General features: G+C 41.7%; 1 protein-coding gene across 1 annotated transcript; it reads right to left on the bottom strand.

Annotated features, from left to right (window-relative positions):
- Positions 1-1,210: 1,210 nt before the first annotated feature.
- On the bottom strand, positions 1,211-3,458 carry LOC114459561 (protein NLRC3-like). Its single transcript, XM_028441767.1, has 2 exons — positions 3,408-3,458; positions 1,211-3,235 (listed from the first exon to the last, which is right to left on the bottom strand). Exons 1-2 carry the CDS (start codon positions 3,442-3,444, stop codon positions 1,374-1,376), a joined length of 1,899 nt encoding a protein of 632 aa, XP_028297568.1. The 5' UTR covers positions 3,445-3,458; the 3' UTR covers positions 1,211-1,373.
- Between the last annotated feature and the right edge of the window lie 13,499 nt (positions 3,459-16,957).

Here is a 16,957-nt window from a genome sequence, read left to right on the forward strand (position 1 = left end):
TGGCATGTCTTAGACTGTGGGATAAAACTCATAGTGGGCTTATCTTTAGACACGTTGATCCTAAATACCTGTATTACCACTCACTCCTTCCCTTTGTCCAAAGCCACCACCATTATACCTAAGCTTCACACTGGTAACCAGACTGGATTGATTACACAACACAATAAGCACAATATACACAACTACAACTTCACATCTCACTCTCACTTTAAAATAATCAACTCTTCCCCACACTTTACATTTACTACTTTGAATCTCTCCTCCCTGCTCCCTTGCCCCCCACCACCTCCCCCCCCCACACCCTCACCCAATAAAGTATTTCTTACCCTTCCTTAGGGAGGGCTGGTGATGGTCACAATTATGCAATAAAATAAATTAATTTATTTAATTGCAATAACAAAACATGTATTGCTGTCTTAAAAAAATACGATTGCACTTATTGTAGTTTGACCTTTGACGGCCTGTGGTTTTATCATAGATTGGTAATAATTAATACAATTGCAATGTTTTAATTTTAGTGGTTATTAACATTCAGAGCTAGAAATGCAATGATTTATTTCAGTTTTTGGTCAATAATTCACATTTTGGTTCATTCCTCATTTTTTGACTTGATTACTTGTGTCAGAGAAAATAGTAAAATGTAATTTCATAAGATATATTTATATATTTATGTATGAACACAATCCTCACTGATTGGTTCCTCCTCCTCTGATCTTCTCTCTCATTCCTTCATCAGCTCCTCATAGTTCTCCATCAGCCTCTCCTCACTCCTCACTACCTTCTTATCTCTGTCCTTCATCCCTCTAACCTGTCCCAGTCCTCCTCCTTTAGTGTCCCACCTCTCACACCTTCATCACATTCCTCTGATACAGCTCTCTGTCACACATGTGATGGGGATTGATGTGAACATGTGATGAGCTGCTGTGATGTGTCTCACCTCAGAGTGTTCAGTCTCTGAGAGAGCAGCTTCACTGCTGAGTCTCCTGGATGGTTGTAGCTCAGGTCCAGCTCTCTCACACTGGAAGAGTAGGAGCTCAAAGCTGCTGCCAGAGAAGCCCCGCCCACCTCTGTGATGACACAACCTGACAGACTGGAATCAGAAAAACATCCACAACTCAGGAAACAAGTTAGGAGACGAGGAACAGGACAATGTTGATGGATCATGTGATCCACTGACCTGAGAGAGTCCAGTTTACAGTGAGGACTCTTCAGTCCTTCACACAGCAGCTTCACTCCTGAATCCTGCAGATCATTGTTACTCAGGTCCAGATGTTTCACACTGGAGGACTGAGAGCTGAGGACTGAGGACAGAGCTGCACAGCTTCTCTCTGAGAGACGACAGGAACTCAACCTGATGAAGAATCAGAGAAACCTTACAGATGTTTGTCTGTGACAGAATTAAAGACATGTTCTAAAGTCACATACCTAACTTTCTTGGAGGCTTTGATCACTGGGAGCAGCTTCAGAAAAGCTACCTCTGAAGGAGAGAATCTTTTCAGGTCAAAGACATCCAGATGTTCTTGTGATGACAGTAAAATGAAGACCAGAGCTGACCACTGAGCAGGAGACAGTTTCTTTGTGGAGAGACTTCCTGATCTCATGTACTGTTGGATCTGCTCCAGCAGAGAGCGATCATTCACTTCATTCAGACAGTGGAACAGGTTGATGCTTCTCTCTGTGGACAAACTATTTCTCAGCTTCTTCTTGATGTATTTAACTGTTCTTTGATTGGTCTGTGAGTAACTTCCTGTCTGTGTCAGCAGGCCTTGTAGGAGCCTCTGATTGATCGGCAGTGAAAGACCCAGCAGGAAGCGGAGGAACAAGTCCAAGTGTCCACTTGGACTCTGTAAGGCCTCGTCCACAGCACTCTGATGGAGAAGGTTAAAGTCAGGCTGACCTCCACTATGGGTAAGGTTTAGTGGTTTATGTTCCAGCAGGTTGACTTTAGAGCTGATGAAGGTCTGATGGACGTGAAGAGCAGCCAGAAACTCCTGAAGGCTCAGGTGGATGAAGGTGAACACCTTGTCCTGGTACAGGCTGGTCTCCTCTCTGAAGACCTGTGTGAACACTCCTGAGCACACTGAGGCTGCTCTGAGGTCCATGCCACACTCTGTCAGGTCACTCTCATAGAAGATCAGCTTTCCTTTCTGCAGCTGCTCAAAAGCCAGTTTTCCCAGAGACTCCATCATCTCCCTGCTCTGTGGACTCCAGTGTGGATCTGTGGCAGCTCCTCCATCAAACTTCACCATCTTGACTTTGTTCTGAAGGACCACATAGTGGCTGTAGATCTGAGTCAGAGTCCTGGGCAGCTCTCCCTTCTCTCTGCTCTTCAACACGTCCTCCAGAACTGTAGCAGTGATCCAGCAGAAGAGCGGGATGTGGCACATGATATGGAGACTACGACACGTCCTGATGTGGAACATGATCCTGCTGACCTGCTCCTCATCTGTGAACCTCCTCCTGAAGTACTCCTTCTTCTGAGGGTCAGTGAACCCTCTGACCTCTGTCACCATGTCCACAAACTCAGGAGGGATCTGATTGGCTGCTGCAGGCCGTGTGGTTATCCAGAGACGAGCTGATGGAAGCAGTTCTCCTCTGATGAGGTTTATCAGCAGAACTTCCACTGAGGTGGACTCTGAGACATCAGTCAGGGTCTGAGTGCTGAGGAAGTCCAGAGGGAGCCGACACTCATCCAGACCATCCAAAATGAACAAAACCAGGAAGTCCTGGAAGCTGCAGATTCCTGCTTCATTGCTTCCAGAGAAGAAGTGATCAACAAGTCCCACCAAGCTGAAGCTCCTCCCCCTCAGCACGTTCAGCTCTCTGAAGGTCAGTGGGAATGTGAAGTGGACTTCCTGCTGGGCTTTGTCTTCAGCCCAGTCCACAGTAAACTTGTGTGTTAAGAGTGTTTTCCCAATGCCAGCCACGCCCTTTGTCATCACTGTCCTGATTGGTCGAGGTCTTCCAGGAGGGGCTTTAAAGAGCTCTTCTAGTGTGATGGCTCTTTCTGCTGTTTCTGATCTCCTGGATGATGTTTCTATCTGCATGACCTCGTGTTCCTGGTTGACCTCTCCACCCCCTCCCTCTGTGATGTAGAGCTCTGTGAAGATCTCCTTCAGGAGGGTTGGACATCCTGCTTTAGCCACGCCCTCAGACACACACTGGAACTTCTTCTTCAGCTTGGACTTCAGCTCACGTTGGTATCGATGAGCCTTTGTTCCTGAATGAAGCCAACCTAATGTTAGAATGGAGAAGTCAGAGCAGGTTTGAACATTGGAGATCAAGGTGTGTGATGTTCTCAGTCTGGATGGTTCCTCAGATTAAATGTGACTGATTGAATCGTGCTTTGAAAAAGAAAAGCCAGCTTTGTGATGTTCCTCACAGTGAAGATGTTCACATGCTCTTACTGCTCTGCAGATGCTCAGCCAGCTCCTCCTGCTTCATCCTCTTCAGGAAATACAGTGTGATGTTCAGAAAGGCCTCCCTGCTCCTCCTCTGCTCCTCATCTTCACCCTCCATCTGACTCTCTGAGCACTCTGGATCATCTCCATCTACAATCTTCTGCATGTGTTTGAGTTCAGCCTTAACAAAGCTGATGATGTTGTCCTCCAGCAGCTGGAACACAAACACATTAAAGGTGATGAGTGAAGGTCTGCTCCAATCGTGTGTGTGTGTGTGTGTGTGTGTGTGTGTGTGTGTGTGTGTGTGTGTGTGTGTGTGTGTGTGTGTGTGCGTGTGTGTGTGTGTGTGTGTGTGTGTGTACAGTGATCACAGGCTGACACAGGTTTAGTGTCTTTGTAGACATACACACCGTAAAGATGGAGTCAGGCTCAGCTCCAGAGGAACCATCCACACCCTTCAAGCTGCTGTGGAGAAGACACAGACACTCAGACATGCTGAGGAGCAGCTGGAGGAAAGCACAGGAAGCTCTGCTAACATCATGTGAACATCAGTAACAGTGGGTTATGTCCTGCAGAGCCACAGTGCAATGAGTGTGGAGCAGCCTTTGGAGCTCAGCTCACGTGTGGAACATCTCAACATGTTTCCACTGAACAGGAGAACAAGTCTGTTGGACTGAGTCTTTATTTGGTTTCAGTCCTTCACAAATCTGAAGATCACACACTGGAGACCATTCCTACAAAGCCTTTTCTCTTTCACCTTCCACTGTTTGCTGAGATTTACATCAGCACCACTTCAAAAAAACAAATATAGTCCATCAAAAGTGCTGAGTCATGTTTACTGGCCTTTTATCAGTGTGGAGTGTGAAGAACCTGGATCATCAGGAAGAAAACAAACCTCCTTTATGTTCACTTACTGTAGTTCAGTAGATGGACATCCTTTGAAGTCAATGCGTTTGCCCATGGACTTGTTACTTCTAAAGGACTCACAACTGGGTCCAGGTTCAGGTCCAGGTCCACTTAGTCTGGGCTCGGTTCTGGTTCAAACACATACAGAGCTGTGAGTGTGAAGAACCTGAAGCCTCATTTATTACATGTTGATAAGCACAGATCATTCCATTCAAAATATATTATTGCTAAAGTTGTGTGTGAGTGTAGAAACAGATGTATGTAATTATACACACAACTCTGACCATGCGTACACACAACATCTAGTGGTAGAACAGTGATATGCAGATATTATTGCAACAAAACTATTTGTGTGCGTTATCCAATCTGTGTGTCTGTACCTTGATCTCTGTGTGTGTGTTTCAATTTATGTGTAGAATTAGGATTTGTAGACAAAGTTGTCTGTGTGTAATCATTTTTTGTGTCTGTATTAACATTTGTATGTGTGTGTAGCCTATGTGGTCTTACTATTAATCGATTTCACCAAAATCCTGTTTCCTTGATAAAAAAGGAGTTTTTGGTTTTATTGTTTTATTTTGTAATGTTTTATTTTGAGACTTTTATTTTGAAGGTGCCTCTACTTCCTGTGAATTTGCGAGCTTTACCTCAGTTCTATGAGGAGGCAGACAGGAAGTAAGCAGCTGCATCAGCTCTCCAGGTTAAAATGTTATAATTTTATATTGTTAGATTTTATTAAGGTTATATTTAGACAATGTTTATACTTTATAAGGTTTTTATCATTATTTCTGTTAGTAGTTGATGTGTGAAATAGCGTTTTTTATGTTAGTACAGCACTTAGAAAAGTTTCCTGTTAGCATGTGCATGTAAGCTAACTAGTGCAGTCTCACATGGCTGTGGATCCTTTTCCTTTGGTTTTTTTTTTTTTGCAGATTTCTGTGGGATTGTAAAACGGAGTGGCTGTACTGATATTATTTTGTGTTTCACACAGTAAATCACCTTCCTGAATGGCAAACCCCTGTGTGTGGCTCAGCTCATTAATGCATACAACACAACGCAGAAAGTTTCTAGTCGGCCAGTGCAGACACGCCGGCTACAGTGGTGCCGTGACCCGGATCTACATCGCTCAGCCCTTCATCGTGGTTCTTGGAGCAGTGGATCAGCACCAGCTTGGTCGCCAGAGGTTGCTGTCGTCACGTCGAGAGTCTGAGGGTTTGGTCTTTTAGAAAAAAAACATATATATACACATAGCTGAAATATCATACCAGACCAGTCTCGTTAAAATCTTTCCTTTTGTGAACTACCGAACATTTTAAAGAAAAATGACATTTATTGTTGATGAAGGGGAAAAGCAAAAAGTTCCCAGAGAGATGTCTTCTTTTGGTAGGGGTAGAGGTAGACCCAGAGTTAAGTTGCTACAAACTCCAGTGAGAGGCGCAGATAATGTGAATTCACCTGTATTTTGTTCTACCCGCATACTTGAGAATGTATCTGTTAATACAAGTCTACATAAAGCTGTATTGGGTGCTTCTGATGTAACAGACTCAAACCTGAACACATTGATTACTCGCATTGCTCAGCAGGTAGGACAGATCAAAAAAGAGCAGTTAAGAAGTGAAATGGGACAAAGCCCGAATGACATGCCAACTTAGGTCCACGAAGGGCAGTCGTCCAGTGAACCCACTTACTTAAACCTCCTGTTGAGTACTGGCTACGGCTAAATAAAGCTGTAGATGCTGCTGAGGAGGGTCTGAAAAGACTGGGGAGAAGTATAACTGATCCATGTCATGAAGCAGCCATGATGTTTGTGAAGTACTGCCCCGATCCCACGCTCTCTGCCATTTTCAGATTCAAAGGTGCAGACAAATGGACTGCTAGTGAGGTACAGGAGAACATTGACACAGAGAGAAAAGAGCTCACCCTCTCTAAGCCCAAACGCTCTCAGCCAGTAACAGTTAACGTCCAAACACCTGAGTCCAGTCCACCAGGAGCTGTAAGTCATGCAGCAGAGCCAGCTAAAGGTAATGAGAGCTCGAAGTCCTCCTGTAACGATGAGTGTCTGAAGATGATGAGCCTTTTTGATCATGCACTGTCCCAGAACAACTATGCAGTGTTTCACACTGTGAAGTCTGATCACTTTCAGAGACGCTCCTGCAGAGTTTGTCAGTCCGTCGATCACTCCACTCTTGCACATTCCAGACAAAAGCGCTTGTGTTTAGCATGTTTCCAGCCCAATCACATTAAGAAGGACTGCCCCAACGCTAATTCCAATCAACAATCAGGCACATCTTCCCAGCAGAGTACCCAGCCATTAAACTAGCTGGCCCGCATTGGAGGGGGGGATGTGTGGGCAGCGAAGATGATACCCTCAATTATGAACGGCAACAACACTACGTCAAAGCATGTGCCGTGGCGCCTGCTGGTGCTAAAATAATAATGCAAAATACTCAAAGAGTGGGCCCCTATGATGAACTGTTTTACACCTCAGTCAAAGTTAACACACTGGAAGTTAAGGGAATGTTGGATTCAGGGTCAATGGCATGCACTCTTAGTGAAAAAGCAGAGACGGAGGTGCTGAGCAAAATGGCACTTTGAATCGTGAGATTGTACTTGTGGGATGTGGTGGAACGCTAAGTAAACCGAAATGCATGTATGAGGTTGAAATGAAGTTGAATGAGCAAAGCTGCATTGTACCAATTCTTGTAGTCCCTGGGCAGCGAGATGATTTGATAATAGGAAGCAATGTTATCAGATTTTTGATGCGCCAACTCAAAGTAGCCATTGATTATGTGCGTCTTGTTTCCAGTGGCAGCCTTTCCCCAGAGTGTGAGCAGTTTTATGACCTCATGGCAAACTCTACCCTGTGTGAAGGAGAGGAGCTATTAGACAAGATTGGGACAGTCAAACTGCAGCAGTCTGTCACACTGTTGGCCAGGCAGGAGCATTTGGTCTGGGGTATGCTGTTGAAAAATACAACCATGTCTCCAGGCAGTACAGTTATAGTCGAGCCCACCACATCGAAGTCAATGCCACGTAACATTATGGTTGAACGTATAGTCACGCCATTGTGGGGCGATCGGTGGGTACCTATGAAGGTATTTATTGTGTCTGAGAGACCCATTACACTAAAGAGAAATGCTAAGCTTGCAGATGTATCTTCATGCGTTGCCGTGGAGGAGTTCAAAATCTCCGATGTTGACATTGATCAGTGCCATGCAAGTCAGACTGGTAGAGAAAAACTAGTCTACCTGCTCGAGAAATACAATGACATCTTTTCTAAACACTCTCTAGACTGCGGTGAAGCTAAAGATTTTGTGCATCGGATCAGACTAACAGATGAAAGGCCGTTTCGTTTGCCCTATCAGCGCATCCCACCTGCACATTATCAGAAATTGCGGCAAGTGAATCTGAAATGGAGGAGCAGGATCTCATAAGGAAATCTGTCAGCGAGTATGCGTCTCCGCTTGTACTTGTTTGGAAAAAGGCCGGAAATCTGAGACTATGTACAGATTTTTGATGGTTAAATGCCAGGACATTTAAAGATGCTCATCCGCTCCCACACCAATCTGACTGTCTGGCTGCTTTAGGCGGAAATGCCTATTTTAGCACAATGGATTTGACCTCCGGTTTCTATAACATCCCGATGGCAGAGGCGGATAAAAAATATACTGCGTTCACAACCCCGATTGGACTATACAAGTATAACCGTATGTCTCAAGGTCTCTGTAACAGCCCTGCATCTTTTATGAGAATGATGCTCAGTGTTTTTGGCGATTCAAACTTTAGTAACCTCCTATGTTACCTTGACGATGTTTTAGTCTTTGCTCCGACAGAGCAATAGGCATTAGAGAGGTTAGAAGTGGTGTTCCAGCGGTTGAGGTTACACAATCTAAAGTTGAGTCCCAAAAAGTGTCACCTAATGAGGTCATCAGTTAAGTTTTTGGGCCACATAATCGACAAAGATGGCGTCGCTGTACACCCAGACAAAGTAGAGGTCATTTCCAAGATTACAAAGGCCGACCTCATGGAAGATGACGGGTGTACCCCCTCAGTGAAAAGAATAAAATCATTTCTGGGCATGGTACTATATTATCAGCATTTTATCCCGAGCTGTTCCAGTTTAGCCAAGCCATTGTTTGCCCTGACATCCGGTCAGAAGAGACGTGGTAGAGTGAAGCAGAATGCCAATCCAGGCTCTTTTAGAAAGCTAAAGCCATCTGATTGGACAGAGGAGTGTGATGTTTCATTGTCCAAACTTAAAGACAGTCTTTTAAACTGTGTTGTACTCTCACACCCAGATTTTACTCACCCTCTAATTCTGTCCATTGATGCCTCGTTAGATGGGCTCGGTGCTGTGTTGTCACAGGTCCTCCCAGGTGAAAAGAAAGCCCGTCCCATTGCTTTCGCAAGCAAAACTCTAAGCACTTCTCAAAAGAAATATCCTGCACACCGCTTAGAATTTTTAGCCCTGAAATGGAGCATGTGCGAAAAAATCAGTCACTGGTTGAGAGGCAACTTATTTACCGTATAGACCGATAACAATCCTCTGACCTACATCATGACAAAACCAAAACTAGACACGTGTGAACAGCATTGGGTGTCCAAATTAGCTCCTTACACGTTTGATCCAAAACACATCCCAGGGACTAAGAACATTGTTGCGGACGCACTGAGCAGGGATCTATTCGCGAGTCAAAGGCTGGTAGCCGAGCAGTATGATAGGCTTTTGGTAGAGGCTGAGGGCGTTGCTCCAGACAGAATCCAAGACACATTCCGCCTTAAAGTCCAAAGCCACAAAGTAAAAAGAGTCACAACCCCTCCGTTAAGCCCCACCAGTAATGCTGATGTCAGTGCATTATTAAACACTCACAGCAAATGGGAAGTTGGAGCAGAGACGAGAGCAGTGCAGTTTATTCTGGCTGTTCAGGACCTGTTGCCTCTAGGGCAAGACCCACTCCCTGTGTTCACACTGGCAGAGTTGCAGTGCAGTCAGGAAAATGACGCTACTATTTCTTCACTTAAGCCTTTCGTTAGTAGGAAAAAACGCCCTTCTAGATGTGAGAGAGCATTGTTTGACCCAAAAGCCATAGTTTTGTTAAAACAATTTGAGAGACTTAAATTACAAAGTGGAGTTCTTTACAGAATCACAAGAGATCCAATCAGCAAACACAAAATACAGAAGTTTGTTCTTCCCGAGAGTTTGAAAGAGAAAGCGCTGTATGCCATTCACGACATAGCAGGGCATCAGGGGCAAGCGAGGACTATGCATCTTGCTCGACAAAGGTTTTTCCGGCCTAAAATGGACATTGACATAAAAGAGTATGTGAAGTGCTGTCATAGGTGCATTTTGGCAAAGACCCCAGATCCATCTGCTCGTGCTCCTTTAGAAAGTATTCGCACTTCTGCACCCATGGATTTAGTTTGTTTGGATTTTTGGAGTGCAGAGGACAGTAAGCAGCACTCAGTAGATGTTCTCGTAGTTACAGATCATTTTACCAAGCTTGCTCATGCTTTTCCATGCCCGAAGCAACCGCTAATCAAGTGGCAAAGAAGTTGTGGGATCATGTATTCTGTGTGTATGGCTTCCCTGAGCGTGTTCATTCAGATCAGGGAGTGAACTTTGAAAGTGAACTCTTAGCAGAGCTGCTCAGGTTGTCTGGTGTATCAAAATCGCACACTACAGCTTACCATCCCATGGGAAATGGTGGGACGGAAAGATTTAATCGCACACTTGGGAACATGCTCCGCTCTTTGCCCCTGAAACAAAAGCAGAAGTGGCCTCAGCAGATACAAACATTGACATTTGCTTATAACTCGACAGTACATGAAACAACTGGATACGCCCCCTTCCAGCTGATGTTCGGAAGGATCCCAAGGCTTCCTGTCGATGTTTTGTTTAAACAAGTGTTAAATGATCAAGTGGTAGTGGATCACAAAAGCTAATGTCAAAACGCTCATGTCGCACCTTCATGAGGCAGTCAGGATTGCTCAAAGGCACAGTATCAAAGAACAAGACAAACAGGCTGTGGGCTATAACAAAAAAAATCAAAGGCATTCACCTGAACATTGGAGATCATGTTCTTGTTGCAAACAAGGGTGAATGAGGAAAGAAGAAGTTAGCTGATAAGTGGAGCCCAACGGTGTACACAATAAAAGTCGGCCAGTGCAGACACGCCGGCTACATGTGTATCATCAAACCAGAACATTATTTTGGTTGTCTTTGTGCATTTGACTTTTGGAACACATTTGGCAAATGCGATCTGTAATATTTAAACTTGTAACTCATGCAATACCGCTAGAATCCAGCAGTTGTTGCTGGTACCAAGTGACCCTCAAATTGAAAACAAACTTCATAATACTTGAAAAAAAATAAAAAATTTGAAACTAAATAACCAAGAACAATCAGTACATGGATTGGTCTTGTATGTGTTTGTCTCTTCCGTCTTTGATGTGATATATTATTATTATTATTATTATTATTATTATTATTATTATTAGTCTCACTGTCGCAAGGAGCCAAGGCAACGATTTATCATTTCATCATATTTATAAATAGATTTGATAGTTTTCTAAAAAATAATAATATTATTAACAGATAGGCAGTATGGTTTCAGGAATATTGGATCAACAGCAAAAGCACTAACAGATTTAATCAAAGAAATAACTGATAGTATTGATAAAAATGAATATATAATTGGAGTGTTCTTAGATCTTAAGAAGGCATTTGATACAGTTGACCACAGTATACTTTGGTTTTAGTGTGGTTTTAGGGCTTTTGTTTTGGACTGGAAAAAAGTTATTTATGCAATAGTAAATAGTTTGTTCAGATATCACAGAACAAATCATGCTGTTTAAATATTAAATGTGGCGTACCACAGGGGTCAGTTTTGGGGATAGAAATTTTCATAATGTATATGAATGTAAATTGTAAAGTAAGTGAAAAACTAAAATATGTGTTATTTGCAGATGATACCAATATGCTTTGTACTGATGTGGACTTGCAGCAGCTCTTGAGGATGGTCACTATGGAACAAAGTCACATTTTTTGGTGTGATCTTGGACCACGGGATCTACTGAAAGTCACACATTAAATACATTAAAGGGAAGATGGTGAGGAGTATTTCTATTGCTGTCCTGGACAAAACATTCCTAATCTAAAACCATTGCACACTCTTTATTATAGACTTGTTTTACCATATTTGAGTTACTATCTAGAAGTTTGAGGAAATACATACATGACGAACATCCAACCGTAATTCATAATGTAAAAAAGCTCCATCAGACTGATACATAACACAGGATACAGAGAACACACACATGGATTATTGTTAAAAACACCAGATTTAAAACTCCAGATCTCATCAAACTCTAAACTGTCCAAATGATTTATAAAACAAGTAAAGGTTCACTTCCAAAAGGGTTGAGAAAAGATTTTTAGAGAGAGAAGGAGAATATAATTTAAGAGGAAAACTACATTTAAATATACAATATGTTAGAACAACATTGAAAAAGATGAGTATAACAATATCAGTGGTTAAATTATGGAACTGTCTAAAGGATGAAATAAAACAAAGCACCAACATAAACCAGTTTAAAAAGCTTTTTAAATCATATATCATTAGTAAGTATAAAGAAAGAAGAACAATTATTTTACCTAGGACAGCATTAATATATATTATTATATAATGTTCTTAAATATATGAATACATATCTGTGAGTTCCATTCTACTGCTGCAGCTAAGATTCATGACAGTGCCATTCCCACTCAGGTCTGTAATCCTCATTACTTCATCATTACCTGTTGTGGATGATGGCGAAAGTTCTTGCTTTTATTTGCTTATTGGCCTTATGGGATCTAACTACAAACTGTTGTCCCTGCGCACACTGGAAAGACACTGACAATCACCTCAATGTGAAAAGTGTTTTATTCAAAAGCACATGCCCTATAGCTTCTCTTTATCCAGGGCAACCACCTGTACAATTGGAAAGTGATATAAACGTGTCTCCAGCCCTGCCCAGAGACCTACCTAAACTCAAGTGTATATTTTCTTTGTATAACTATCTTATCAATCCATTAAATGGAGGGGCTTCAACATATCAAAGAATTGAAAGAAAATCTATTGCTAAGCAAAGGTTGTTGATTGCTTTGCTTCTACTTTTGTCTGGAAATGTGACACCAAATCCTGGACCTGAGCTTCTGTGCTCCCAGACACCTGCTGATTTTAAATCATTACCTGGTCTTAAATATGTTCATCTTAATGTACGGAGCTTAATACCAAAAATGGACATGGTCAGAATTTGGGTGAAATCAACAGGTGCAGATGTTGTTATGATATCGGAAACTTGGCTTACTAAGTCAATTACAAATGAAGACATTAACATTCTTGGGTTCAATGTTTACCGCACCGATAGGCCCAAAAAAGGTGGGGGTGTGGCTATTTATGTTAAATCCAGATTTAATGCTTCAATTGTTCTTTCCCAGTCAATCAGTAAACAAATGGAATTCTTGGCCTTAGATTTAGAAAGAGTTAAATTACTGTGGTTGGGTGTTACAGACCTCCATCTGCTCCAAAGGAGGCGCTAGATTCATTAAAACTGCTTTTGAATCAGATAAATTACACTGAATTACTTATGGCAGGTGATTTCAACTGGGACTGGTTAAATGCGACTTCTGATGAATTTAAAAGATTTTGTGATTCTGTTAATTTCACCCAGTTAGTCAACTTTCCCACAAGGCCTAATCCCAAAAGTCCTGATAAATCTACTTTGATTGATTTGTTTTTAACTAATGTGCCTCATAAGTTCTCTTCCTTGGGTGTCTTCTGTAATGATTTAAGTGATCATTGTGTTGTTGCTGCTTGTAGAAACACTAGGATTCCAAAGTGCAAACCCCGTATTGTTTGTAGAAGGAATCTTAAACATTTGAATGAACAAGCCTTTCATCACCATTTGTCGATGGTGAACTGGGAATATATAAATCTAATCCCTGATGTAGAGCTAGCGTGGACTTTTTTCAAAGACACTTTCATGCAAATTATAAATAAGCATGCACCTCTGAAGAAATACAGGGTGAAGGGGCGAGAAAATCCTTGGTTTTCTCCAGAACTGGCCGACAGCATTCATGAGCGTAATAAGGCCTGGGACAAGGCAAGACAAAGTAATTCTGCCACTGATTGGTCCTTCTTCAGACAGCTTCGAAACAAATGCACTTCGCTTATCAAAAAGGCCAAATCAGGATACTTTTTGTCTGTCACCACTGAGAACCTCAACAATCCACAGAAATTCTGGAAAGTGATCAAGTCCCTGTCTTTGAACAAAAACACAGAGACTCTTCCGTCATTTGTAAGGCAAGGCAAATTTATTTATATAGCGCATTTCATACTCAAGGCAACTCAATGTGCTTTACATGATAAAACATTCAATTGTTTAAAATCAATAAGAACATTTAAAATCATCAGTAAAATCAATAAGAACATTTAAAATCATCAGTAAAATCAATAAAATCATCATTACATCAACAACATGACAAAAAATCTCTCTCTCAATCATATGCAGTAGAGAAAAAAAGTGCCTTTAACTTTGATTTAAAAATGTTCACATTAGATGCTGACTTCAGCTCCGCTGGCAGTTTGTTCCACTTCTTTGCAGCATAACAACTAAAAGCAGCATCACCATGTTTACTGTGAACTCTGGGCTCCACTATCTGATCTGTGTCCATAGATCTGAGAGACCTGCTGGGTTCATACCTGACTAACATGTCACTGATGTATTCTGGACCAAACCCATTCACAGATTTATACACCAGCAGCAGAACTTTAAAGTCTATTCTGAGGCTGACTGGGAGCCAGTGTAAAGACTTTAAAACTGGAGTAATGTGCTCTGACCTCTTTGTTCTGGTTAAGACCCGAGCTGCAGCGTTCTGAACCAGCTGTTTGATGCTCTTTTGGGGGATTCCTGTCAGAAGACCATTACAATAGTCCAGTCTGCTGGAGATAAAAGCATGGACCAGTTTCTCCTGATCTTTCTGAGCCATTAAACCTTTCACTCTGGAGATGTTCTTTAGGTGGTAGAAGGCTGTTTTTGTGATAGATTTGATCTGACTGCTGAATGTAAGATCTGAGTCAATCAGAACACCAAGGTTTTTGACTTGGTCTTTAGCTTTTAAAGATCGAGACTCAAGATAATTGCTGACAGCAGTCCTCTTTTCCTTGTTACCAAAGACAATCACCTCCATCTTGTCATGGTTTAGTTGAAGGAAGTTTTCACTCATCCAGCAGTTTATTTTTTCTAAACAGTCACACAACACCTCAATGGGACCATGGTCATCTGGGTTCAGTGGTAGATATAGTTGTGTGTCATCTGCATAGCTCTGATAATCAACCTTACAGTTCTGTAAAATTTGTCCTAAAGGAAGCATGTAAAGGTTAAACAGAAGGGGTCCAAGAACAGATCCCTGAGGAACCCCACAGGACATTGGTAATCTGTCAGATTTAAAGTTTCCAATGCTTACAAAATAGCTTCGCTCCTTCAAGTATGACTTAAACCATTGCATTACTTTTCCATTTAGTCCAACCCATGTTTGCAATCTGTGCAACAAAATTGTATGATCTACAGTGTCAAATGCAGCACTTAGATCCAACAGAATGAGAACAGATACTTTTCCTGAATCAGTGTTCAACCTTATGTCATTGATGACTTTGATCAGATCAGTTTCAGTGCTGTGACGAGAACCAAAACCTGACTGAAATTTATCAAATATTTTGTTGAATGTTAAGAATTGACTCAGTTGGTTGAAGACCACCTTCTCCATGATCTTGGCCATGAATGGTAGGTTGCTGATTGGTCTATAGTTAGCCAGTATAGAGGCATCCAGTGTTCTCTTTTTTAACAGCGGTTTCACAGCAGCTACTTTCAGGGATTTTGGTACAGTGCCTGATTGGAATGAGCAGTTAATTATCTTACACAAATCAGTGACAATTGACTTTACAACAGTTTTAAAGAAGTTTGAGGGTATTGTGTCAAGGCAACACGTTGATGGATTCAGCTCTTCTACAGTCAGATTTCAAATTCTGCATTATCTCAGTCCTCCTCCAAGGTGTTTTCTGTGTGTTTGGTTTTCTCTTAGTTTTGATTGGAGCCACCACATCTATGACATTACAGACGTTTCTATTATACTCATCCAGAAGATCATCAACTGTCTCAGCACTCAATGTTGGTGTCATTGCTATGGCTTCCATAAACTGTGCACTTGTGTTCTCATTAATGTACCTTTTCTTTAAACACACATAACTAGGGGGAACAGATGTTACAGTCTCTAGGTCAAAAAAGACACAGAAATGATCAGATAGAGCTAAGTCTCTTACATCAACAGCAGAGATATCAACACCTTTAGAGATAACCAGATCCAAAGTGTGACCTTGAGTGTGTGTCGGACCAGTCACATGTTGTGTAAGACCAAAAGTATCCATTAAAGCATACAGTTCTTTGGCAGTATTGTCCATGTTATTGTCTACATGAATATTTAAGTCACCTGTAATAATTAAAAAGTTGTATTCAGTGCATACAACTGACAGCAGTTCAGCGAACTCATCCATGAATTCTCCAGAATATTTTGGGGGTCTATAAATGACTAAAAACAGAACTCTTGAATCACCCTTCAGTAAGAATGACATATATTCAAAGGAGATAAAATCACCAAATGTTATTTCTTTGCACTGAAATATTGATTTAAAAATGGCAGCAACTCCACCACCTTTCCTGCAAGTACGACACTTATTTAAATAAATAAAGTCTTGTGGCGCACTTTAATTGAGAATAGTATTACTGATACCATCATTCAACCATGTTTCATTAGGAAATAAAAAGTCCAAGTGATGTGTCAAAATAAAATCATTAATTATTAGTGACTTGTTAACAAGAGATCTAACATTAAGAAGAGCTAATTTTAAAGACTTTACTGGAGACACTGGTGGACTTTTTGGATGACATGTTATAGGAGTCAAATTTTTATCTCTATAAAGCTTTTTGCTTTTCTTTAATTTCACAATTTTACCTGTGTTACCTGTCACCACAGGAATTAAAGAAGCTGCATTAACTCCATAGGGCCCTGACTTTTTCTGGTTGTTCCTAAAAATAGAGCTATTGCAGTCCGGACCCAGCACACATCAGACCTGTGTCGCTCTAAGATGAACACAGCTGGCCTGAGGAGAAGAGTGATCCTGAGCCTGGTATCGTCGAGGAGGGATGGGTGGTGCAGATTGACCATGGTGGGGTAAAGGGTGGGGTGTCAGTCTTGTGCCAGCTAAAACCAGCTCGTTCATCTGGGCAGTTCAATCCAAGAAGGCAGGGGTAGGAGAGAAGCTGGATGAGGTGGAAGTAGGTGAATTTTGGGGTGAAGCAGGTGGGTCCTGAGATGCGGGGGTTGGGTTGACCTCTTCATTTTGGTGATTTTTATTTCTTGCTGGAAGCTCATTGACTCCATGTTCTTTCCTTGTTGTTTTGTTCTCCGATGGTACATGTTGTCCTCTGTCTTTATCAGAACTGATAGCAGTGTGACTGGTGAAGTAAAACAAGTTGGATGTGAAGAGTTTTACTCCAGCCTTGTTTAGACACAGTCCATCTGCTCTAAAAAGATGACGACGTTCCCAAAAAAT

The sequence above is a fragment of the Gouania willdenowi genome, unplaced genomic scaffold (assembly GCF_900634775.1).
Source record: "Gouania willdenowi unplaced genomic scaffold, fGouWil2.1 scaffold_32_arrow_ctg1, whole genome shotgun sequence".
Taxonomy (NCBI): Eukaryota; Metazoa; Chordata; class Actinopteri; order Blenniiformes; family Gobiesocidae; genus Gouania; species Gouania willdenowi.

Coding starts and splice junctions, on each gene's coding strand:
- LOC114459561 (XM_028441767.1), bottom strand. CDS start 3,444: ATGAAGCAGGAGGAGCTGGCTGAGCATCTGCAGAGCA. Junction 3,236..3,407: donor GGCTGAGCATCTGCAGAGCA/GTAAGAGCATGT, acceptor TTCTAACATTAG/GTTGGCTTCATTCAGGAACA.